The sequence below is a fragment of the Sceloporus undulatus genome, chromosome 6 (genome assembly GCF_019175285.1).
Source record: "Sceloporus undulatus isolate JIND9_A2432 ecotype Alabama chromosome 6, SceUnd_v1.1, whole genome shotgun sequence".
In the NCBI taxonomy this organism is placed as follows: Eukaryota; Metazoa; Chordata; class Lepidosauria; order Squamata; family Phrynosomatidae; genus Sceloporus; species Sceloporus undulatus.
Genome location: NC_056527.1, coordinates 126,620,605 through 126,645,714, shown reverse-complemented (window position 1 = coordinate 126,645,714; position 25,110 = coordinate 126,620,605). Strand labels below are relative to the sequence as shown.

Below are 25,110 nucleotides of genomic sequence, written 5' to 3'. Positions count from 1 at the left end.
TTCCCTCTCCCCGGGCGAAGGCAACCTGGCTGGGGCAGGAGGGCGAGCGGGAGGCCGGCTGGGGCTCCGGAGAAGCGTCGCGGCCTGGCCGCTTGGGTGAGTAGGAAAGCGGGGGGATCGGGGGAAGAAGACTAGGCCTCAGGGGAAGGGGCCAGGGGAGACCAGGGAGGGGAGGAGGAGGAGGATCCACACGTTCAGGGAGACACGTGAATTGGGGTCTGGGTTTTACAAGGCAAGGTCCCTGTGTGGTTTTTGTGGGGTGGGTTTTGTGGGAAGCCACACAACACACACACATTTGGGTCTATATGGTGCTTCTTTGCACTCTGCACATGCCCAGGAGGTAAGCGTCCTAAGGACTAAGGTAAGATTTAAGCCCTGTTTGTAAAGCTGTAGTGGGGCTAGATGAGGGTGAAGGTGCCCAAATGTGGGTTTGTTTATTTGTTCTAGGGTGAACCCAGGCAAGTCCTCCTTTTCCAGGACGTGTCCTCCATGTCCTCCTTCTCCCCCCAAACGTCCTCCATTAAGTGAGTCAAGGGGGGTCATAGTAGTTTGAGGGTTAAAACTATGGCTCTGGAGTCCTGGGTTCGAATCCCAGCCATAGAAACCCATTGGGTGACCTTTTGCAAGTCACACTCTTTAAAAGCTGTTATTTGGTAATGTCCTCCATTTTGTTTGGAATGACCTCCATTTCTGCGGTGTACCTATTGTATAGTGTATACATACAATATTCCTCTGCGATTTAAGACGTCCGGTCATCCTGTATTTATTAGTATGATTTGGAGGACCAGGGGTTTTAATACTAGCTGGCATGGATGCGCATGGCCTTTAGAGGATGCCTGACATATGGGCATAATAAAGGTTATAATGGATGGAGATGGCATCGGAGGCAGCTGCGATGGAGAGAAACCGTCTAAATGACTAACAATCTCAACATTAAAAGTATGCACATCATATCCCCCCCAACCCTCCCTCCCATTAAAATACAATTAAAAACAGTTTGCAATATAAAATGTACACTACCATCCAAAAAAGAAACCCATAAAATAAATACCTTTATTTGACCAACCAAAGCGCACAATATATATATATGTGTGTGTGTTGCAGTGATCTAGAAGAGTTTGCATCTGTGACTGGTATTTTCATAGCAGATGCCAAAGCCACAGACGCTGGCGAAACCTCAGGAATAAAACACTTTTAGAACATGGCCACATAGCCCCCCAAAACCCACAAAAGACTATGGATGCCGGCCATGAAAGCGTTCGACTTTACGCCGCAAGCTTTCCAAGCTCCACTGGCTTCTTCATCAGGCAAAGATGTTCAAAATGATACAGGAGAAACAAAGGAGGACAATATGTATATGTCAATTTTAGTCATAGTCTTTTGGTCAAGATGTTGTGGTTGTTGTCCTCAAATTCAGAGGGTACGGCAGGGTATTTGTGCACATGGAGCCCTCTTCCTTCTTGCCATATGGATACTGGGAGATTCAGTCCGAGAAATCAAGTTTAAATCCTATTTGCATGGAAGGGTATTTGTGCAGATAGAGCCCTCTTCCTTCTGGACATGTGGATACTGGGAGATTCAGTCTGGGAAATCAACTTCAAATGCCGTTTGCAAGAGAAAGAGCTTCTGCCTTTGACATCTGGTTTGAGATCACATCAATTTCAGTCGCTTGCCCGATTAAGGGGGGCAGCAGGGCTCTGAACGTGGCGTCTATAGTGTCAGCAATGGCCGGGAGTAGCAGTGTGCCAATGTGACAGTTGTTTTGCTGGCTTTCTCCCCAAGTGTGTGTGTGGGTGGGGGGGATTCATAGAATCGTTCATCACATTTGTTGTCGCTGCTGCTGCTGGGCATAATGAATATTATAGTTGAAGCATGTGCTCATATATATAAAACTGATGGGTAGGAGGCTTTTGTGGATGCCAGTTGGGTGGTGACTGTAAAGCCCTATACTTAAAGGGAAGTGAAAAGTGGGTGCTCCTACACCCAGGGACCACATTTTTCATTGTGAAGCAAGTCACGAGTCGCATTGTGAAGTAAGACGATCAGTGTATCGCAATGTTTGCATAACTGTTTCTCCCCCTGTCTGTCTAGCCCCGTGCCCTTTGGTTTTTTGCACAGCTGTGATGCTGAAACTGACAACTCAGCAGACACTGTAGGTCTCATTGGAGATGTATTAATGGCTTGATGATGGAGAAGGCTCCGCTGGACGTTCCTGGAGGGGAATTTTTGAACAAACAAATGTTTTGTCACAGATTAGTGTGTTCCACCATGCAAAAGGAAAATTGCGGGCAAAGCTAAAAAATACTGAGCCACTTGCAGTCTCCAGAATATAGCATCAAAAAACCCAATGCTAGCTAGTGTTGTTGTGTGACTTCAGTTGTTTCTGACCTATGGTGACCCCATGGTAAACCTATCACAGGGTTTTCTTGGCATGATTTGTTCAGAGGAGGTTTACCAATGCCTTTCTCTGGGGTTGAGACAGTGTGACTTGCCCATGCTCACCCAGAGCAGAGATTCGAACCCTGTTCTCCTGAGTCTCCTAAAAGCCAGTGTGGTGTAGTGGTTTGAGGATTGGTCTGTGACTCTGGAGACCAGGGTTTGTGTCCTTGCTCAGCCATGAACCCCACTGAATAACCTTGGGCAAGTCACACTCTCTCAACCTCAGAGGATGGCAATGGTAAACCCCCTCTGAAGAAAATTGCCAAGAAAACTTTGTGTTAGTTTTGCCATAGGGTCACCATAAGTCAGAAACGACTTGAGGGCACACAACAACAACAACAACAACAACAACATACTTCTTACTTAGTTCATCACTGTGGGATTATATTCAGTTCAGTAAGTGATGCAGTTGTAATTAATCTTGCAATTAAAGGTGCATGAGATTATAAAGCTATAATGAATATTTATGTTTTTGAGGGGTGCTACATACACAACGTAATTGAAAGTAACAGTCAAGTCTCTTGGTTTACAGTTCTTAAAACAATATATTCAGGGGTATTAGTAAAATAAAACTGTGAAAGGAGATGGTACTGCAACACTTAGATACAGAAATCCAAAATGTTATGTGGACTAGATACCGTACTTAAAAATCCATCACTCAGTCTTTACGTATGCACAGCGTAAAGAATTGAAAATCAAATCAGTATCGGAGTAAATGATGGTTGTCCTTGTTACGTGGTCAAAGGTTCTTATCCAATTTGATGTAGGCTGCAATTATTTCAAAATAAGTCCCATCCGTTGTACTTACTTTTCATTAGATTTGTATAGGACAATGCTATCAGTTACTCTTGGGCTAAGGCATTTGCAGGATCCTTGTTCAAATAGCTGAGTTGCTATTGCTAGGAGCAGCTACCAGGGTTGCTGTTTTGTTGACTAACCACTGCTAACTGTGTTTAATCAAGAGTCTTAAGGACTTTCTCCTGTTTGCTGAAATAATAGTCTCTATATATATACTCATAGAACCACATGGTTGTATGTTTGAATTGGTCTGAGAGGCTGAATTTTGAAAAAGATAATCAGTCAGCTGTTAGCTCATTTGTAGTAATTTAAAGGTTTATCTAGTTTAATGTCTTAGAAATTATTCAGGAAAGACTATTTTTATAGGTACAGTAGGTCCTTGGTATCTGTTGAGGTTTGATTCCAAGAGCCCCTGTGGATACCAAAATCTGTGGATACCCGAGTCCCATTAAATACAATGGCCTAGTAAAATGTCCCTTTTATAAATGGCAAAATCAAGATTTGCTTATTCGAATTTACATATTGTTTGAATATTTTCAAGCTGTGGATGCTTGAATCTGTGAATAAGATATTCCCTTGATATGGAGGGCCCACTGTATGTAATTTTTAATCCATTGCTAATGAAATAAATGGTATAGTTATTTGAATCTGCATTCTTTTTTACCCATTTCATCTTTGTTTTCCAGGCAGTGCAATGTCAACAGCAGAACAGCAGCCAGCGGAGACTTCTCCATCATCTAACTCTAATTCATCCAGTTACTATGATGCAGTGGAAGCAGAAGGAGCAAATAAATATGAATTGGTTTCTCCGCATTGGTTTTATTGCAAGCTAGTTGATTCCAGAGAAAGGTGGATTCCCTTCAGTGTACAAGACTCAGAGAAGTTGGAGATTGCCCATCAATCAGGTAAGTTGAAAGTTGATAACTAGCCTATGGGACGGGGAGGAAGAGCACCATATTGTTATACGAAACCATAGATTCTGTGTTAGTACTTTTTCATTGTATTCTACATTGCGTGAGAAGAGTCCAGAAGCTTACTATAACTTAATTGCATTTCATTATGTTGACAAGCTAGAGTGTGTCCAGAGGAAATTGCCCAAAATGGTGAAGGGTCTGTATACCATGCCCTATGAGGAGTGATTTAGGAGTTGGATATGTTTAGCCTGGAGAAGAGAAGGTTAAGAGGTGATATGATAGCCCAGTATAAAGTATTTGAAGAGGTGTCATATTGAGGTTGGAGCAAGCTTGTTTTCTGCTGCTCCAGAAAATAGGACTCAGAGCAATGGATTCAAACTACAGGAAAAGAGATTCCACCTCAACAATAGGAAGAACTTCCTGACAGTAAGAACTGTTAGACAGTGGAACACACTCCCTTGGAGTGTGGTAGAGTCTCCTTTGGAGGTTTTTAAACAGAATCTGGATGGCCATCTGCCAAGGTTGCTTTGATTATGTGTTCCTGCATGGCAGGTGGATGGACTGGATGGCCCTTGTGGTTTCTTCAATGCTATGAGTCTGTGAATTATTTTTGATGGATTTTTTTTGTTCTTTTTGCTGTGGATTTATTTATGGTGAGCCCTTGATATCTGCTGGGGTTTGGTTCCAAGACCCCCTATGGATACCGAAATCCATGGAAGCTTAAGTCCCATTAAATATGTTGTTAGAATTCAGCTCCTATCAGCCCCATACAGTATGCCTGATGGTCATCCTCTCCACTGGTTTCGCTCTGTTGGTCCCACTGGCCTGCCTACATAGTTCATTCACACATTAAAGCATAAGACTTCAGAACTAGTTATGAGTTATAAATGTTTCCAAGCTGGAATCCTTGAATGTACACTGTATGTGTGTACCTTCAAGTCATCTGTTGACTTATGGCACCTCCATTAATTTCATAGGGTTTTCTTAGGCGAGGAATAGTCAGAAGTGGTTTCATGTACTGAAATATAGCCTAGAGCACCTGGTATTTCTTGGCAGTCTCCCATCCAAGTACTAGCCAGGACTTGCCAAGATCAGACACGATCTGGTGCTTTGAGGGTATGTAGGCTGCTGTCCTTATATTACTACTACTTTTGAAACTGCACTACAGAAATAAAACAGATTCACACTACTTTAACTGCCATGGCCCAATGGTATTGAATCCTGGGATTATGCAAGGAAGATACAGTTTGTCCACAAATTCTCCTACCCTTTTGGAAGTGTTGGCCTGTGCATTTTCATAGCTGTTTCTTCAACTGAAAAGATGGTGTTCTTGCTTTGAAAATAAAATTTTAGTCATTTGAATTGTGTTTTTCTGCAAAATGCCAGCAGTTTACTTTTTGCAAACTAGTTTAAAGTTCCTGCCCTATTAATGCTGTGTGGCTGTCAGGTTTCTCCTTTTATTGTATTCATGTTAATTCCTGCTTGATCATAGTCTTGTATTCTCCAGGTAAGCACAGCCTGGACCTGGTTGTTCCGACCGAAGGAGGCAGGTATGATGTGTATTTGAAGAAGAGGCTACGTTGTGCTGTGTACTGGGAGGAAGCTGAATCTGAAGTGAGACGCTGCACTTGGTTTTATAAAGGAGAAAAAGACAACAGATATATTCCATACCCTGAAAGTTTCAGTGATGAGCTGGAGGTAATGCTGTCTTTAGGAAAGATGGGCCTATTTTAGTCTTGTGCTTAGTAGGCTGAATTAAGAAGGTGTTGGTACAGTGTATAGGGGAACTCTTTAAAAGTTAGCTGAGACTTTATTAATTTGGTGCTTGGCATTGTAACATTAATTCTCCCCCCCCCTTTTTTTTCCCTTCTCAGGATGCTTATATGATCTGCGTTACCTTAGATGAGTGGAAAAAGAAACTGGAGTCTCCAACACGAGAAATAATAATATTGCATAACCCAAAGGTAAAATGAATAGCTTTGCCAAGACGTTTGCTATCCATTCTTCTCTTTGCAGTTGCAAGCATTGTTAAGCAGCATTGCTTTATATTGGGAACATTGATGGAAGAATACATAGAAACACACACTCTAAGTTTCTTCTGCATGAGTGTGCTGGATTGCTGAGGAATAGTATCCAATCTGACCCAATATCTTTGTTTTGAAACCCCAATATATTGTAGGATCTAGCTTCTATGTGTGTGCATATATTTTGTATGAATGTGCAAATATATTCCATTTTTAAATGTATGATAGAAGGTAGAAATTTCAGTGTGAGTTACTATGATACATTAGGAAGAACTTCCTTACAGTAAGGGCTTTTCGACAGTGGAACAAACTCCCCCGGAGTGTAATGGAGTCTCCTTCCTTGGAGGTCTTTAAGCAGAGGCTAGATGGCCATCTGTCGGGGATGCTTTGATTTGGATTTCCTGCATGGCAGGGGGTTGGACTGGATGGCTCTTGAGGTCTCTTCCAACTCTATGATTCTATGATACTTGCGGATAATCCAAGAAACTCCTTCCCCAAGAGATTTTGGGGAAAGTTCAGGTTTCCTCATTTGTTCTATTCTCAGTTGTTGTTGTTGTTTTTGGTTGCTTCTTTCAAGTTGATGGTACATTACCACCCTGTGGCTACCACCGATGACTGGGGTGCAAGCCCCACTGAACAAGGCCGGCCAAGAACAGTGAAGAGAGGAGTAGAAAATATTTCTGCCGATATCCCGAATGGTAACTAGATGTTTTCTTCTTCTTAGCATATTTATTTTGTATCTGTATGTTTTGCTTTGTTTGGTATTAGTTTGCAAAGAGACTTTTCATTAACCTTTTATTCAGGCAGATTAGCTATTTTAGTCTTCTGGAGTCATATTTTGTTTCTGATACCATACAAAACCAACCCTACAATGACATTGTCACCTGATGGGTTGTAAATAATGTCCCCAAATTTTAGCCACCAGCCAGATTTTTTTCTTAATAGACAAAACCAACTGGAACAAAAATGAATGGTTACATATTTTGCAATGAGAGCCAGTGTGCTGTAGTAGTTTGAGTGTTGAACAATAACCCTGGAGAGCAGAGTTCGAATCCTTGGTCAGCCATGGAAATCCCCTGAGTGATCTTGGACAAGTCACATTCTCTCAGCCATAGAATGCCCATGGCAAACCACCTCTGAAGAAACATTTTAAGAAAACCCATGATACATTTGCCTTAGGGTCTCCATAAGTCTGAAACAATTTGAAGGCACACAACAGCAGCACATATCTTGCATACAAGGAAGTGTGACATCTACTCAAAACAGACTATCTCATGGGAAAGTGTTTTTTTCAGAATGAGTGACCAACTATTTTAGAATATCCTTGATTCTGTACCCAACATACTTTCATGTAGATATGGGTCATTTTTATAGCACGAAACATGTTGGAGTATTGGAATCAGAAAATGCCTCCGATTAAGGCACTCACTAGATTTAAAAAAAAAAATCTGGCTAGGTAAGAGTTAAGACAGGTTAGAGAGATGTGATTCAGAAAAATGTTCTGGGAGTTGTCACACAAGCCCTTGTTAAAAGGTACGCTAAACTTGAACAATATTCTTAAAGACTAAAGTTGAAGGCTGGATATGGAATAGCAACAGAAGTGCTGTGTTCCTATGGAACCTAAAATAACAATTAGCATAAGCCGAGGCATAACTAAATATTTGATTTAGAACAAATGTAGTATCCACACCCTTTTGGTGGGTGAGGATGCGAAAAAGCTTTAGAAAAACATACAAAGCATACTTTTAATGTATACCACACCCTTCTGAAAATAGTGTACCAATCAGACATATTTTTTCTTTCTTTGTTTCAGGGGAACCTTTGCAAATAGATCATTTAGTTTTTGTTGTTCATGGAATTGGACCAGCCTGTGACATTCGATTTCGAAGTATTGTCCAGTGTGGTAAGTACACAGAACAAAAGTTGCTTCTAAAGGAGTTGTTCAAACAGAATTACTGTGATGTTCTTCAATCAGTTCAAGCTGTTTATTTTAACATTTAAAGCCCTAATTGTTTCAGGGCCAGATTATTTAAGCGACTGCCTGCCTTATTTTAAACCTGTTAAAATCTACAAGCTGGTCCTTTGGAGACAAAATTGTCTCTAATGGCCCCTTTCAGATGCATGGAGGAGACAGATTTTGCTCTGTGCATTTCCCACCCTTGTTGCTTTTTAGTCACGGTCCAGCTCTTTAATCTGTTTTGTATTCAGTTGCTGCTTTTATTATTGTAAAATGATTGTATTTTTCAACCCATGTTTATTATTTAAAGCTTCAGTTCTATACACTCTTGAAGTAAGTCTGTTTAAGTCAGTAGAGCTTACCTCTGCATGGAATTAGATAGGATTGTGGTAGTGATGTCATTGGACTGTTGCTTCGTTGACTGTTATTTTCTGATGGAAAGGAGTGATATACATGTCATGAATAAATACAAATAATTTCATCTGCATTCTGGAAAAGGGCACAGCAGGAGAAGGTTCTACTGAGATTGGTGTGCCCAAGCAAATGCTGTGCTGTGTGAAGTGACCAGGTTTTTGTGTGTGTTTGGACTAGCTTACATTTCCAGGACAGTTGTATAGTAAAACTGGAAATACATTAATATAGAAAAACACTAACATACATTCATAGAATAGTAGCGATGATATCTAAATGGCAAATAGAAGATCTCATAAGTGCAATGAATAGTGCAGGATGGAATAACTGCTTTATATTCATAACTGCTTTCTGTGTTTGAGGTTCAGAAGTAATTTATTCCTAGAATGAATTGGTTAATCTGAAGAATAATGCCTTTACCTGGACTTCATGTACACTCCTTCCAAATAAAGCTCCAGTTATAACTACCTTAAATTATATGGAACTGTTTCCTACCCTCAGGATAGAAGCAGTGATACTGCAATTCTCTTGAATAAAAATGAGAAAGAATGACTCCACAGAAAGCCTTTTGCTGTGATTTAAGTCCTCTCTGGCAGTGACAATGATATATTCAAACCTTATAAGTACGGTATTAATATTATTAATTAATGATTGTGGTCCATGTAATAAATTTGTGGCTTTTTAATGTACTATAAGGCTCTTTGTTAGGAAGATCTTCAGATGACAGACTTTATGATGTAACTCTATAATTATTGTATATTTATAGATGTTAAATCATTATTGCAGAGCACAACACTATGTAATTAACTTAGCACATTATATATATACACACATAGTTTGCTAGCATAAGACATGTTTATGAAGTTGGGCATGTATAATTCAATACTGCAAGCTTCTTTCCAACATAATGCTTGCATAAGGCAACTCACTTTAAGTTGCAATTCAATGTGAAATCAATATGCAATTTTTAGAAGTGCTTGAAAGTTTTTGGGTCAAGAAGCACATTTCCAGCTCAGCTTGGTTTGTTACACAGGTTAAAATAGTTTCAGAAAGAACAACATTTGCATTCCATACATTTTAGGATATATGACACAACCTTGATAGAGAGTGGGATGCTATCATTGCTGCAATATCATGATTCTCAAATGCTGAGCTATGTTGAACTTTGTGTTGGATAAGTGTAGGAATGCTAAGACTCCATAAGTGTGGGTCATGCTCAGACTTCAGAATTAGGGAGTAGGATGAATGTGTTGAGGTTCAAATGATACATGCCATTGTTTGTACATATGAATTGTGTTTTTTGATAAATATGCAAGCTTAGTAAATGCTTCAGGAGGAGAAGAAATGACAACATGCCTGTAAATCTCTTCCAGTTCCCTCCCATCCACTGGAAATAAAAGGCTTCTTGACTGTGGTGCCACAATTGTGGAATGCTCTCATTTTGGAGGGGTGGCTAGTGCCAATGTTGGTTTCTTACTGGTGCCAGGCTAAAACATGGCTAATTTATTTTGGAAAGTACATGCACATGGTTTTGATTGTGGTTGCATTTAAAGCAACTTTTTAAAATATTTTTTTTATCTTGTTGAAACTGTTTGTGGTTTTAATCTGGAAGTCTTTTAAACTATTTATATTGCATGCCACTCTGTGATTCCATGATAAAGGGCGGGATAGAAGTGTTTTAGTTAAAGTCAATAAAGCTGTCAGGTCAGGGACTGGGGGAGGTGGAATTAGCCTCTTTTCCCAGTTGGTATCACCTTCTTAGCTGCTATTTAGCTTACTAGTAGGGAGAATTCACAAAGACAATATGATGCCTCTTTAATTCCCCAAGCAAAATAGCATTGTTCTGATCCCCACCCCACCCCACCCCATCCCACCCTAAAAGGCCTGTGTCTATTTAGGGGAGAAAAAAAATGCAGATTATATTGAGGATCTCTCAACATATTATATCTATATTGGCCCTCTATATGGTTAAGTTACTCTTGATTTCAGGATTGAAATTCTCTTCCAGTCAATGATTTCCGCAATGTTTCCTTGAGCATGCTGCCTGCACACTTCAAGAAAGCTCAGGAGCAGCAACAGATTGGCCGCGTAGAATTTCTCCCAGTGAACTGGCACAGTACTTTACATACCGGGGTGGATGTGTAAGTAAATCCCATTAATCCATCAGTGTTCCCAACAAGGCTGCCAGTCATCATTATAAGCTGACAGCTTATAGGTTCATTAAGATGCGCCTATTTCATAAAATGTTAAGACTGCTAATAATGGCAAACGAGAGAAACAACATGAGACTTTTTGTGTTCTAAGCTCTTGGAACATCTTCCTTCCATGTAGCATAGTGGAAAAAGTAATGTGCCTGTTGTTGCTTCTTTTCTTTAGTATAACTATGCAAGTAAGAAATCAGGAGCTAATCGCCCCTCTCCGTCCCACTCTGTTCACCTGACATAGCCTGGTGCCACACATTCTCTTGTCCTTGATCCCTCCTCATCCATTCTTTCTCCACAGTGTCCCCATTCCCCACAATTCCTTTCCTTTTCCTCTGACAGGCAGGGAGTACAGCTATTTTCCCATTGTGCTGCATTTGCCTTTATGAGGAGGGAGGCGGAGAGAGACCCTCCACATGAAGCAGCAGCGAAATGCCAGTATTTCCCTGTTGTGTGCACTGGATACTGACATTGCTGCCAGATGAGAGCATCAGTACAAAGAATAAAACAAAGATAAAATAAATCAGACAAAGAATAAAAATGCAGTATTGTTGTATTTCCAAACTGGGGGGTATAACTCTTGCTCTTGCATCCATGCTCTATACTGTTTATATGTAGAGCCTTCTGTTTATTTGCACTAGATGTGACTCTAACTACAAGACTCTTGTAATGAATAAATATGTATACAAAGGACTTTTCTGTAACCTTTTGATTGAGGAGTCCAACAAATTCCCCTCCTCCTTAGCTTCTTTTGCTCTCATGCTAGAGCTTTTATATGGGAGAACATTGCTATACAATTTAGTGATGGAAGGGAAGGTCTTTTAGAAATCCTAGACATTCTGCTTTCCTTGACAGGAAAATGTGTTGTGGATACAGTGAGGTTTGCTTGGTCATAATTTAATTAAACAATTTCAAGTCATCATTTAAAGCCCAGTCCTTTATATCAGAGATTGGATGCTGCAGGGCTGCAACTACTATCATCCCTCACTGCTAAATATGCTAGCTAGGGATTATGGAAGTTGTAATACAACAACATCTGAACAATGATGTCTCCCCTATCATTGCTTTATATGCATACTTGAAAGGAACTCAGTGGGAGTTCTTATAAATAAACAGGTACAAATTCTTATCACTAGGTTATAGAAACCTGCAACATTTGGATCTGTACCTTTTTATAGGCAAATCTTTTTGTCTGGTTTTTGGGGTTAAGCCTTTATGTAGGAGAATCAAATGTCAGTGACATAAATTTATGAGCTCGAATCCTGATCGCAAACAAGAGCTAATACTGCATTCTTCCTTTTAAATGCCCTTCTTGGCTTCTTCCTCAGAGACCTGGAGAGAATCACTTTGCCAAGCATCAATCGCCTGCGTCATTTCATCAATGATACCATCCTGGATGTTTTCTTCTATAACAGCTCCACCTACTGCCAAACCATTGTGGATACAGTTGCTTCAGAAATGAACCGAATCTACTTGCTTTTCTTGGAGCGAAATCCTGACTTTAAAGGTGGAGTCTCAATAGCAGGCCACAGCTTAGGTATCAGCCTTTCTTTTATTTTGATTCATGTAAAACACATGCAGAGCTTGTGTGCATATTAGCTATGCTGTTTTATTTGGGATTGAAATCTCTATTTAGAGCCAGCATGGTATAGTGGTGTGAGCATTTGACTATGACTCAGGAGAACAGACTCAGCCATGGAGCTCACTGGGTGACTTTGGTGATCTCAGCCTTAGAAGAGGACAAAGGCAAACTGCCTCTGAACAAATCTTGCCAAGAAAATCCCATGATAAGCTTGCCTTACAATTCCCATAAGTCAGAAATGACTTGAAGGCACACAACAAATCTGTATTTATTTGAATATTTGTGGGGTAGTACAGTAGACTCTAGAAACCAGAGTCCAAATCCCTGCTTGGCCATGGAACCCCACTGGGTGATTTTGGGCAAGTCACATCCTCTCAGCCTCAGGAGAAGGCAATGACAAACCTCCCATGAACAAATCTTGCCAAGAAAACCCCATGCTTTATGGTCGCTGTAAGTCAGAAATGACTCGAAGGCTCACAGCAACAAAAACAGACCAAATCGCCTGTACTTGAAAAATTTAAAGAAGCATGTCATATTCTTTCCCCTTTTCCATTTTATCATTTTCATTAAGGAGAGTCTTAAGAAAGCCAGTTTCACCCTGTTGTTTGCTCTCTTCTAATAAGTGTATTACCTGCATTTTATTATAATAAATATATAGAATAAATCAAATAAATAGAATAAATAAGTTTATCAAGAAGCACAGAACTACATAAAACAGAGGTACATACAAAAGGGATTAAGGTGATTTCAGGGCCCCTCAGTGTCATATTCATGACTTTTTTTTTGCTGTTAACTGTATTCTTTCCTTAGGATCACTCATATTGTTTGATCTTCTCACAAATCAAAAAAGCACACCGAATGGAGAAGAAGATAAAAATGAGGTACATATTTCCCTATCAAATGATTTCATGATTATAGAAGTCCTTTTAATGATAGAGTGGCATCCAAGTAGGAGGAACTGCCTGTAGCAACCTTTTAGCTGTGGGCTAATGTTACATAACATTCTAGGTATGAATAAAACTCCAACTATATATATAGTGTTATTTATTTATACTAAAAAGTCTTCGGCCTCTTTTCCCCCTCTATGTTCTGATTAGCAAATCTGGTGTTGTTCAGAGCTTACTATAAATTGTGCAGTTTTTTCTATTATAATTATTTATGTGGATTTTGTCACTGACATTTTAATTTAATCATGTGTAATGTAGACTTACAGAAAACAAATGAAATAATAGCTGGGCATTCAAGTGATTGATATTACCAATCTGATTGTTTTTTTGTACATTCTGTTTTTTGTTTCATTATCATAATCAGCTTGTATTATAAATATAAAATGAGACAGAAATTGAATAGTCTTTTCCTACAAGCTATTCCAATTTAAGTACAGTAGTTCATTTTCTTGTTTCACATTCTGCTCCACTTTGCAGTGTCTAGAGGCTTAAGTAATGTTTCTAAAAGAAGAAAATACTGGGTCAGCCCAAAGGGCTAGGAGCACAATTTGAAACATGCTGCATAGCAGTCAACTGGTTTTGAAGGGCATTGTTTAGGGTAAGGCTTAGGAATGTGTAGCCCTCCAGATGTTGTAATTCACCTTCCATCACCTCCAGCCAGCATAGGTTTCTGTGAACAATCATGGGACTTGCAGTATACCTCTGGGCCATGAAAACCCTTTGGGTGACCATTTGCAAGTCATACATTCTTTAAGCCTTTCAAAGGAATGTAAAAGCAACCCCCCTCCTCAAATAAATCTTGCCAAGAAAACCCTGTGATAGGTTTGCCTTAGGGTTGCTGTAAGCTGGAAATGACTTGAAGTGACACAGCAGTGTTGCCACTTATCACACTGTTTAGTGGTTAGGTTAATAAATACAAATGTATGTTGAAAAAGATATTTGACACAATCATCATCTCCAGTAATATCTTCACCGCTATCTTGCTTATTGTTTTTTAGATGCAAACACATATTTCATGTAAAAAAGTGTGGTGACTGTCTTTGCAGATGCTAGTGACTGCCCCAGAAGACACTAAATGTATGAAGGACATCTTGACAGAACTTGAACTTTCTGAATATTGCTCTGTATTTGAGAGAGAAGAAGTGGACAGGCAAGCACTGGTAAATTAGCTGTGAAAGGTGCTCTTAGTTAGAATTTATGTATTGCTTTGCTTTTGGTTTATAATTTTAGCATCAAGGCTTCCTCATGAAGATAATATTTGGATTAAAATTTACAGGGAGCAGTGTAGTGACATGTGGAGCAGCACAGATTTATTTACTGTATTCAGGATTATGTTGGGATCATCTTAACCCATGTGTTGGTGGCTCAACCGGGGATAACTAAGGTTGATACGTAGAGGTCTTTGCTCTCTATAGACAACAAATAACACCCTGTGTTTTCTGTATATATGCCTTTATTTAGATTACTTAATATCCTAAATATCCCACTTAATATGCATTTAACCTCCTCAGTGTGGCTTAAAAAAGGATGTTGCAGTCAATGGAATCACATTCTGGTATATTATCAGCAACAGAAATAACATGATGTCCATATGGTGCCAAGATTATTCAGGCAGCGTTTCCTGTCCTCATTCCTGTGGCCACCATTTTAGCTACTATCTACTAGGAAGCAGAGCCCACTGAACCCCTCTCCAAGCCGCTGGAATGTAATCACTGTGTGAAGCAGGCAAATTTCTCTTGCTTGGCAGCATTACAGAGAGTGCAGTATATTACTGCTTACACCACTTGGGTTGTGGTGGTTGTATTAGGATCGCCTCTGCATGAAATGTTTCTTGAGGCTAATTTTGTCTCTGTGTATGTGTGTGTAGGTGGACACGTGTGGTCATGAATGTGTGTTTAAAGTTGTCTTTTGAAACTGATGAGCCAAATATAACCCTCTACCTTTGTCAAAGGGCAGCAGTGAAATAGAACCTTTCCCAAATTTCCCCTTTTGAGTCACTGGTAGAACAGCAGCTCATATATACCTGTGTGTGGAATTTTTACTGTGCAGGCTCTGTGCACGGAAAAAGAACTCAAAGACATGGGAATTCCTTTAGGACCTCGAATGAAAATCCTGCACTATATAAGGAATAAAAGCAGCAACCAGGTAGGCTTTTGCGTAATCGTTCAAATAGCATAAATCCATACTTTCACAGTCAGAAGTCAGAATAGTGCAAATATGCTTTTAATCTCTTTGCATTACCTAGTAATGCAAACATAGCTAGCATCCTATCCTCTGTCTCCTGTCCTTTTGCTTTCCTTTTCCCCACCTCTGCCAATAAGCTGTCCTCTGTCTTCTTGTCTTACCTTACCTTGCTATCCATTGCCATAAAGTGGGATCAAAGTGCTATATCACAGTTGATACTAACTTCCCTTTTCTTAATACCATATATTAATTGTCTATTACCAAGCATGATAGACATCCCATCCCTGTTGTATTTGAAGAAAGGGACAACACAGAGCATTGTCAAAACATCACTGACATTTTGTGAATTATTGAGGCAGAATATGCACTGCATCTTTATGAGGAATCAGGTTTCAGTATATATGAATAGCCAGTGACATCAGCATGTGTACATTATGTAAACTGTAAAACTGATAACTACCTAAATAAGATATAATTGTCATATACAAGAACTTTTTGTATGAGGCAACTGATCCTCCAGATATTCTTGTACTGCTACTCCCATGTTCCTTTGCATTGAGTATATTGGCTGGGGCTGATGGGAATTATAGTCTAGCATTTGTATGGCTGCTGTTACCCATCCCTCTTTTATGGCCTGTTACAGACAGCCCAAATAAAGCTGCTTCGAGTCACAGTGGAGGTATGGTGTTCCAATTGTGCATGCGTCCTAAGAGTCCAGAAGTCGCACCAGCCCTAAGGACTGGAGCGTGGCTTTGGTGTGGCTTCTGGACTCTTAGGACGCATGCATCATTAAAACACCATACCTCTACTGTGACTCGAAGCAGCTTTATTTGGGCTGTCTGTAACAGGCCCATGAGATGAAAGTTCTGCATGGGTGCAGGCAGTTGTGCCAACAGTACGCTTTGAAAAGGAAACTTAAGGAGAGAGGCTTTTGATTTGTTTTTCTGTTGCAGAATTCTAAAGGGTTGACACCTGCAGCTTCTGGGGAAGGTGGAGATGCCAAGCAGGAGGCATCTGTAACACTCACACATGCAGGGACAGGTTGCCGACGTCTGGATGTAATGACAGGGCAGGTAACCCCCACCTCCCTTGCAATCCAGCAGCCTTTTAGAAGCTAATTATTAGTCTCATGTATGTCTGCCTTTCCTTTACAGTGTCATAATTGGAATTAAGGCCACTTGAGTTCTCTAGAAAGTTTTACTGGGCCAGACCAATATTGAATATCACCGGTATACAGCATCTACCACTACCCAGTTTTAGATTCTTTTGACAAAGTTTATAATGGTGCAATATTATAGAATATTTCATTCCTGGTGATAGCTTCCTGTAGCTAGAGGCCTATTTCCTAAAATCCAGGCTAAATCCATCTTGGGTTGGCTTTGTTCAGTGTCTTAGCTGGGAGCATCAGGTACTTGCTGCTATTGTAAACTTCCCCCCTCTTCTTTGGTGTCTTGGTCTGAGCTTTTCAGCTGGTGCTTTATGAACTTCTGTACTGTATTTTGTTCAGCTGTTAAAAATCATGAAACATTGTGCAAGGATTCAGTTAAACTTGTATTGGCCTATGACTGATTAAATGTAAGTTATAGAACAATATGAAGATTTTAAAATTAGTTAATAGTTTGGGCCTGGAGGAAGGATTGCTTTAAAAAGCTACTTGGAGTGGGATACTGGTATTTTTATATTTTTAAAGAAGTTTGATTCTGTGCAGAATTAGGATTGTTGGGCTTCATAATGTGCTGCAGCAGGGAATTCCACAGTTATCTGTATCCTCTGTGCAATAAGAAAATCCTCTTATTTAATATTTGTCATGAGTTAGTTTAAATTGGTATACTCTAGTTACCAAATGAAATTGCTACCCGCTGCAAACAGTCTGTTGTATTCGAATTCTACCAGGTTCACGCAAATTACCCTCAGCTGATCTACAAGCCACAGATCTTCTTTGCCTTTGGCTCACCCATTGGGATGTTTCTCACTGTACGTGGTGTGAATAGGATTGATCCAGACTACAGGCTGCCTACCTGCAAAGGCTTCTTCAATGTCTTTCATCCTGTACGTACAATAGCAACATTTAGTCCCTCCAGACTCAACTTGTCAGATGCAGATCAAGTTACCTCTATTTGGTTCCTACTGAAATCAGTATATATTAGTCATGTCTAACTTAAATCCCATCAAAATCAATGTCTGGAAGAAGCGCTACAAAAGAACGCTTATTTTTTGCATAGCTGTCTATAGAGGTACATTTGGTTTCCTGCTTGTGTGCATAGCTATACAGTAGATTCAATTTTCAGATTTAGTTCACTTGAATGTGCTCTTCTGGAACTGCCTTTGAAGGCTTGAGGGCTTTCAGTTCGTCCATTATTCAGTAGCCAGATTTGTGACTGGAGTTTGAAAATATTCTAAATGTTATTCCACTTTGTTTCTGGGCTGCGCTGAAAATTGTTTAGGATACAAAGATGGGATAGAATTTGTCACCAGTAAAGAAAAATGTACTTTGTACTTTCTTCTGCAGTTTGATCCAGTGGCATATAGGATTGAGCCCCTGATTGTCCCTGATGTGGAATTTGAGCCCATGCTGCTTCCTCATCACAAAGGCAGGAAGAGGATGCATCTAGGTAAAACAGAGACTCTGTTCTTTCACTGTCCTTTGGATCTAATGTTTTAAAAAAGCACAAATAGTTCCTTGCATTTCTGGGTGTTCTCATACAAGTACGCTGTCTTCTGCTTTTCCTAATCAGTTACAATGATCCAGATAATTATATGTTTCATTAAAATAACTCTTATAGCTCTTTATAGCTACAGAGTAGGTAATCCTATCAGCTGTCCATCTGTGTATCTTAGCAATATGTGGGAGATGATGACTTGAATGAGAGGGATTAAGAAAGAGAAGGCAGTTAGCTAGTTCCCCTATCTTTCTAAGATGATTCCTCCTCTAATAAATGCACATCCATCAAATCACTTTGTCATAATGTCATCTACAGTTCACTAGCATAGTCTCTTAACAGGAAGGTGAATGAGATGCTTCAAAAGATGTTTTCACACACATGTATGAGATCAGTCATTCTGGCAGTCATCCTGCAGCTATAGAATATTATCTGAAAACTGCCCCAAGGAAAAGAAAGGACTGAAGCCTGTTCACACAACATAGTTATAGCATTATGATTCCACTTTAGCTACCATGGCAACAGCCTGTGGAATCCTGGAATTTGCAGTTTAGGCAGGGGTATTTAGGAGTTTAAGCTAGAGAGCTCTGAAAGCTACTAACCTCAGGTTTCCATAGGAGGCAGCCATGGTAATTAAAGGGAAATCATAGTGCTGTGATGGTATGGTGTGAAAAGGCCTGTGGGAAAGGTGGAAAGGAAGCATTGGGGTAGGGTACAGGATCAGGAGAGACATAGGCTGAGATCCAATAAATATATTCTATTTCCTTGGCCATTCATTGGCTGCTCCTTCTTTCCATTGTGCATGAAGGCAGTAAGAAGACATCCAGGTATATTCCTGCAGCTGTCTCTGAGCTCCTTAACCTACTGTTGTACATGCAAAGCAAGGAATTTTACACAAGGTGGTACAGGATACTTCCCTTTGCGACATCCAAAAATATTATGTCATAACTGTGGGTTATACCAGTCAACAGGATGATTCTAGCACTTTTGTATATGTGAGGAACAGAACTGAAGAGATGGGAAAGAAAAAAAGGGGGACATTACGCTGCTGACAGGTTGGATGTGTTGGTCTGGTGGATAAGAAATGTAAAGGTTCAACCCCCTCCCATGTAATCAGTGTAATATAGCGTGCTGATAGTAATAGTAGGCATTATGTGCTTTAGAATAGGGTATTCTCACTGCTGCATTTAGCTTGCAAGGCTGAATTGATTTTCTCTCTCTTTTTCTTTGCAGAGCTGAAGGAGGGCCTCACGCGGATGAGTATGGATCTCAAAAACAACTTGCTGGGCTCATTGAGAACAGCTTGGCAGTCATTTACCAGGACTTCATTACCGGCCGTGGAGGCAGGGGCCACGGGTGATGCAGAACCTGAACTGGAAGCTGAAACTAATTCTGTGAAGCAAACTGGTTAGTGAGAGGACAGGGTGCTAGTTACAACTTGAAAGCCAGGCAACTAGGATTGGGATATATCCCTTTAGAATTTACCTGTTCTTCCTACAAGCAAAAGGAGTCTTGTTCTGTACCAATCCTTGATCAAAGCTTCCAGTCTAGCAAAACTCCCAGGTCCTGTAAATCATGCATAATAATAATAATCCAGATAACATGTATTTAGATGTTTTAAAGAGATTTGTCCAATTTTTCTGAAAATCTCCCAAAGCTTGTTTGTGCCAGATATTGATTGATTTGGATGAAGAATGCCAAGGTGCCATGAAGATTTGTGTTCTGTAGTCTTTGGAGCTGAACTTGCTTTGGTCTAACTCTTCTGAGCTAAAATTACAAATTAGTTCTGCTTTTGCACATGTAAGAGTTGCTCTTGTTTTTGGTAAAGTAGGGTGCTTCTCCCTTCAGAGAGGGCTTCCTGAAACACGGCAAAGCATCCATCTTCTTAGGTAGAAAATATGGCTGACAATGTTTCTTATTACTGGATAAGGCTCAGCTCATCTAAGCTAGTAATTGCTTTTTGCTATACTTATCAATCTTCTCCTTCTCTTTTCTTTTAAATATACGTAGAAGAGAAAACTGAAGAGACAGCCACAGCAGTGAAAGAAGAGCCCACTCCAGTTAATGTGGGGATGCTTAATGGGGGCCACCGCATTGACTATGTGCTTCAAGAGAAGCCAATTGAAAGCTTTAATGAGTATCTGTTTGCACTGCAAGGCCATCTCTGCTACTGGTAAGTTTTCGATTTTTATTTTTATCTAACATGTTCTCCAAGATTCTCCAAACAGTACCCACATTTTGCTCTTTCCTTGTTGTCCTCACAACAACCCAATAAAGCAAGACAGAAAGAGTGGGTGACAGGCAGATTTAAAATGATGGGTGCATGGTTTAATGTCACCCAGTGAAATTTTTGTGGGAATTATACCAGACCTTCTTAAATTGATACAGGGAGATTTGGGTTCTTTTACATCAAGTTTCTCCATAGGTTGTGTAGATCTAAGCAGGACCTGAAACTGTGGCATTTAATAATGAGAGTCATTGACAGTTATTTGTTAATCGTAGATAGAACATTTTTCTTTACAGTCTTTTATTTCATGTAGGTTCTGTCTGGCTCTGGATGATTGATTTTATTAGATGAGAACTGAAGCTGAGGGGACATCCAGTTAAATTACAACTGAGCTGAGCTGAAGGGAGGGGGGTTGGTTTCTTAGACATGCTCAGTGAATCATATCTGACTGTGGAATAAACCAGCCCTTCCCTTCCCTTTCCACTTCCCCTTTCCCTTTTTCTTTTGCAGGGGAGGGATAATGAGAAACTACGTAGTGAAATTTAAAATTTAAATAATTTGAACTTTTTATTTTAAAATATTTCTATTTTGCTTTGCATGGTTTTGGGTTTTCAGCAGCCTTCAGAATACTTTCCTACTACAAGGAATCAAGAGGTGGCTTGAAACAGTAGGGGCAGCCACATAATTTCCCAACCAGTTTCATGTTGTGTGTTCTGAAAGAGGGTTACCTTTGGGGAAGGAAAGAGGGAATTGGCAAAAGTATGCCACTTTCTATGTCCTGGAACCTTAGTTCCAAGGAGTAGATACAACAACAATTTCTGCTCCTCTCTCTGAGAGTAGCTGTGGAGGGAGATTGGAGTTGCCCTTAAGGAAGAAGTTGATTTGCAATTTGGTCATTCATAGGTTTCCTGCATATGCTGTAGCAGGAGTGGATAAGTGTAGCCTGGGATCCACATGTGTCCCCAAGGCCATTTTTGCTGTCTCCTTTCACATTTATTTTCAGCCCCTTTTTACCACTCTTATGCCATCTGATTTTATGCCTAGCAGAGGTCTGTTTTTAAAATAGGAGGTAAACAGGAAGTGACTTCTCGTCATTTTATGTTGTTAAAAAAAGTCTTCTCCTGGGCTCTAAATGTTCCACGGGCGCCAAAAAACATGGTAAAAATGCCCCTTATGCCCCTTTGGGGGCTGTTTTTTTGCAATGCAATAGGCTTTCAAGGTCTCCTGTGAAGTTAATATGGCCTTCTAGCCTCTCACAGTAACCCACTCTTGCTCTGCAGTATTACTAAAAATAATTCTTTATATACTTATATTTTCAAGGGAGTCAGAGGACACAGTATTATTGCTGCTGAAGGAAATCTACCAAACAAAAGGCATCAGTATGGACCAGCCTCTTCCATAAAGACTGACAGACTGCACCAGTCTGGTTACCAAATGTAAGTCCCCTGCCTTGGTCACTTGTACAAGTGAAGTGCAAGTATAGTGTGCATATTTGTTGTCTATTTCTGAACTTTTTGACATTTTGCACAATTCTGTGAATCAATACTCACAGTATGATTGAAATGATGATTCGTATTTAGTCATACTGTAGTTATTGATGACAGAACTGAGCAAAATGTAAAAAGTTCAGAAATAGATAGCAAATATGCATACTATGCTTGTACCTCACTTGTACACTTGTGTTTTCAAAACATTCATATTTTTGGTAGACTGCTGTAGCTTTCTGTATTAAGATTATATCATATGTTTAATACATTTAGGAGGATATAGTGAATGCTTGCAAAGCACTTCTTGCAGTTTCTCATGGCCTGAAAAGTTTAATGCTGAAGATCTCTGACTGGATGTCTAAAACCTTTTTCTCTTTTAGAAAACCACTGTGGAATCATATTCTGATCCATTTTCTCCTTAGACCATTTTCCCAATAGAAAGGTGTCTCATGGCCTGCTATTTTTCCTTGCTAGTGGGAAAATATAGACAAATCCAGAATTCCTTGCAATTGCTGTAAAGTTTAGAAATGTCAGTTCTGATTGTGTTATTAAATAATCAGGATAGAAACCTGAATGTAATTCCCATTTCTCCTTAATTTCTGTGCCTTTATCAGAAATACTGCTATGGCACGACTGACCTTTCCTGTTGCTTTCTTAGGTATACGTCACATTGGAAGCTCATCCAGACTCCTGCCCATCTTCCATTGTCTTATCTTTTGCTGATGTATCAGACATGGATCATCCCTATTGCCTGGAGCTCTTGGGGATTCACAACCCTAATCATATTCCACAGAATATGCCGGAAGCACTTGATCTCATTACTGACTCCTGATAGTACCTCATGCTCACTGACTGGGCGGCATCCTCTGGTTAGAGGGCAGTGTGTGTCAAAATGCAATATCGTCTGCATAAAGTCTACCTTTGCACTAGCTGGGGCTCGGTATCGGTGCTAGAATTTCACACCTCTTCTTCAGTTGGAAAGCCCTAATTACAAATGTCAAGACTGCATAAGAGATTGAGGCATAAGAATAAAGTTGCATAGCTGTACGCTTGGCTGCGTAAAGCTGCAACGGGTGTGGATATATAGGAAGAGATTGTTCTCTGGCCACATTGAACACCATATATTTTTGTTTTCTTTCTGCTCTGCACATCTTTATTGCTGCTGTTTTATTCAATAGGTGGTACTGCAGACCAAAGCTAAAAGCTGCCTGAGCAGATTCTTGTCTGTTGCAGTAAAATGCTGTTGTGCTGACAGTTGCCATGTTTTGTTGTCCTGTTGCAGCAAAGAAAGGAAAGCCTGGGAAGAAGCTGTTAAGTCACTTGAAAATCTGTACATTTTTTCCAGTTCCTACAACTCACTTGTGCAGAAGTGGCTCCTCTCATTACAGCATGGTCTAGCTTTTGTTTAGTTTAGTTGTGATCCAGCTATAGCATCACATAAGTTTCCATTGTATGCCTTCATTGCCCCAGCCTTTTTCAGACTTGTGCAGTGTGAAAGCAACTGTGCAATGAGAAAGAGTGCCTGAGTAGTTTGGCTGTGTTCTTCCCTTCCACGTAGGTTTAGTAAGTGCTCCAAGTGTTTCAAAGGAAAATGTAGTACATTTGCAAATTTCTTCTCTTGGTGACATGAAAAAGGTCTGAGGGAACATCCACTCACATCTGGCTAAACTCAGTTCTTATGTTGGGAAAAAAAGTCTGGATCAAGGACAAGAGTAGAGCCAGTGTAGCATGTAGACAACAGCTTGGTGTAGCACATTGTGAGATGTGTTTGTATGTATGCAGTGAAGTCCTAGCAAGCAGCCAAAACCAGTGAAATTGCACCCTGTACGCCTTTGCTTGGAGACCCTGATGGTGGGTTTAAAGGAGGCTTGTGTGGTTACCTACACAGTAGACTGTTGGTTAAATGATTCAAGGCCTCTAATGTATAGATGGTGGGAGATGTGGATTCATACTTCACTTGCACCTGAAGCTTGAACAAAGAAGGAAACAATAGGAGAAATGTTTCCTTTTTGTTCCATAAATGGCAGTGACTGCTTTGAAAGTGTGGGGTGTCCTTAACACAAGGGCATCCCTGCTAGCAAGTGGCATTGTGAAACCTTGCTTGATTTGATTGACATGGCAGTTGGAAGGATGGCATTGCAGTGGTCATTTGCTTCCACATGTTCCACTCTGTTGTAATACTTACACAGTTGACAAAATAGACCTGGACTTTTCTGGTTAATTCAGCCCTGCAAATTGAATATATGTTATGTGATTGTATGACTGTTTCCCACATGACCATTATCCACTTCTGCCATGTCTCAGCATGAGCACAATGCAGTGGTGCATAGTTTCCACTGATTCCCTCTTTATTTTCAAAGAATCTCATCAGGGCAGCAGCAGCTAACTTGTTTATAATTGGGATGTGGTCCTGCCATGTTGTCTCCATATAGTCTATCAAAACCCTCAACCAGTTTTCACTTTGGTTACTTTCCCTCATGTGTTTGCACTATTTGTCACTCCATTGTTCACCTCATAATGCTTCAGCTGCTACTGTGCCATGCTATCTGGCACAATCAAATTCTGGATCAGACCCTCTGCAGTAGCAGAGGTTGGCATAGGAAGAATCCAATTTTGGGCAGTCAGGTCCCAAAAGCAGTTCATTTATGCACTTTGTAAAATATGTCTATTTAAAAAAATATATCTTTTTTCCATAATTTTTGGACTTCAGTGTATTTATTGAACTCTGCAATAGAGATTCCTTTCTGCCCGTACAGGCAGTATCGCTGAAGAAAAGCTTCTTACCTGAGATTGGTCTTTAATGATTGTATCTTAAAACTGAACCTTGTATTTGCCATACGTGAAAATGCCTGGATTTCTGCATGGCTTGGCAGAAGTCAAGAATAGATCCATTAATTCTCAAGTTAAAACAAACACCTCTTCCTTCCTTCCCTCCTCCCATTTCAAAATGCATTCTTTTCATCTAAGTCCTAAACAGTTTAGTGCTTACTTTGATGTAAATTTTTATTGTACTGTATGTTTATAAAGATCACCCCTCTTCCTTCAGTTAATTTTTATTCCTGCCTTAGGCTAAAAGCAATACAAAAGTTCTCTTATCTGTAAAGGAAAACCTTGGAACACCTAAGAGCTACACCTAAGGACCTAAAAAATGAATTGATTTTTATTGTGAGTGCCAGTGTTATCATGAGTTTTTAGCAGCTTGTGATAATGCTATTTAGCTGTCGTGTCCATTTTACAGAGCGCAGAAGGAGTGAGGATGGTAGCTTGAACTGGTATTTG

The 25,110-nt window shown here is 40.0% G+C and overlaps 1 protein-coding gene across 2 annotated transcripts; it reads left to right on the top strand.

Annotated features, from left to right (window-relative positions):
* The first annotated feature begins 6 nt into the window (after positions 1-6).
* Positions 7-24,527, top strand: DDHD2 (DDHD domain containing 2). Of its 2 annotated transcripts, XM_042472808.1 has the most exons (18): positions 7-96; positions 3,924-4,142; positions 5,659-5,849; positions 6,026-6,115; positions 6,753-6,873; positions 7,989-8,078; positions 10,552-10,684; positions 12,073-12,281; positions 13,137-13,207; positions 14,320-14,433; positions 15,323-15,418; positions 16,411-16,530; positions 17,351-17,506; positions 17,967-18,069; positions 19,351-19,524; positions 20,128-20,290; positions 21,665-21,780; positions 22,490-24,527. In XM_042472808.1, exons 2-17 carry the CDS (start codon positions 3,932-3,934, stop codon positions 21,744-21,746), a joined length of 2,124 nt encoding a protein of 707 aa, XP_042328742.1. In that variant the 5' UTR covers positions 7-96; positions 3,924-3,931; the 3' UTR covers positions 21,747-21,780; positions 22,490-24,527. The 2 variants fall into 2 exon arrangements, with proteins under 2 accessions (XP_042328742.1, XP_042328743.1); XM_042472809.1 differs by lacking the exon at positions 16,411-16,530.
* Positions 24,528-25,110: the final 583 nt, after the last annotated feature.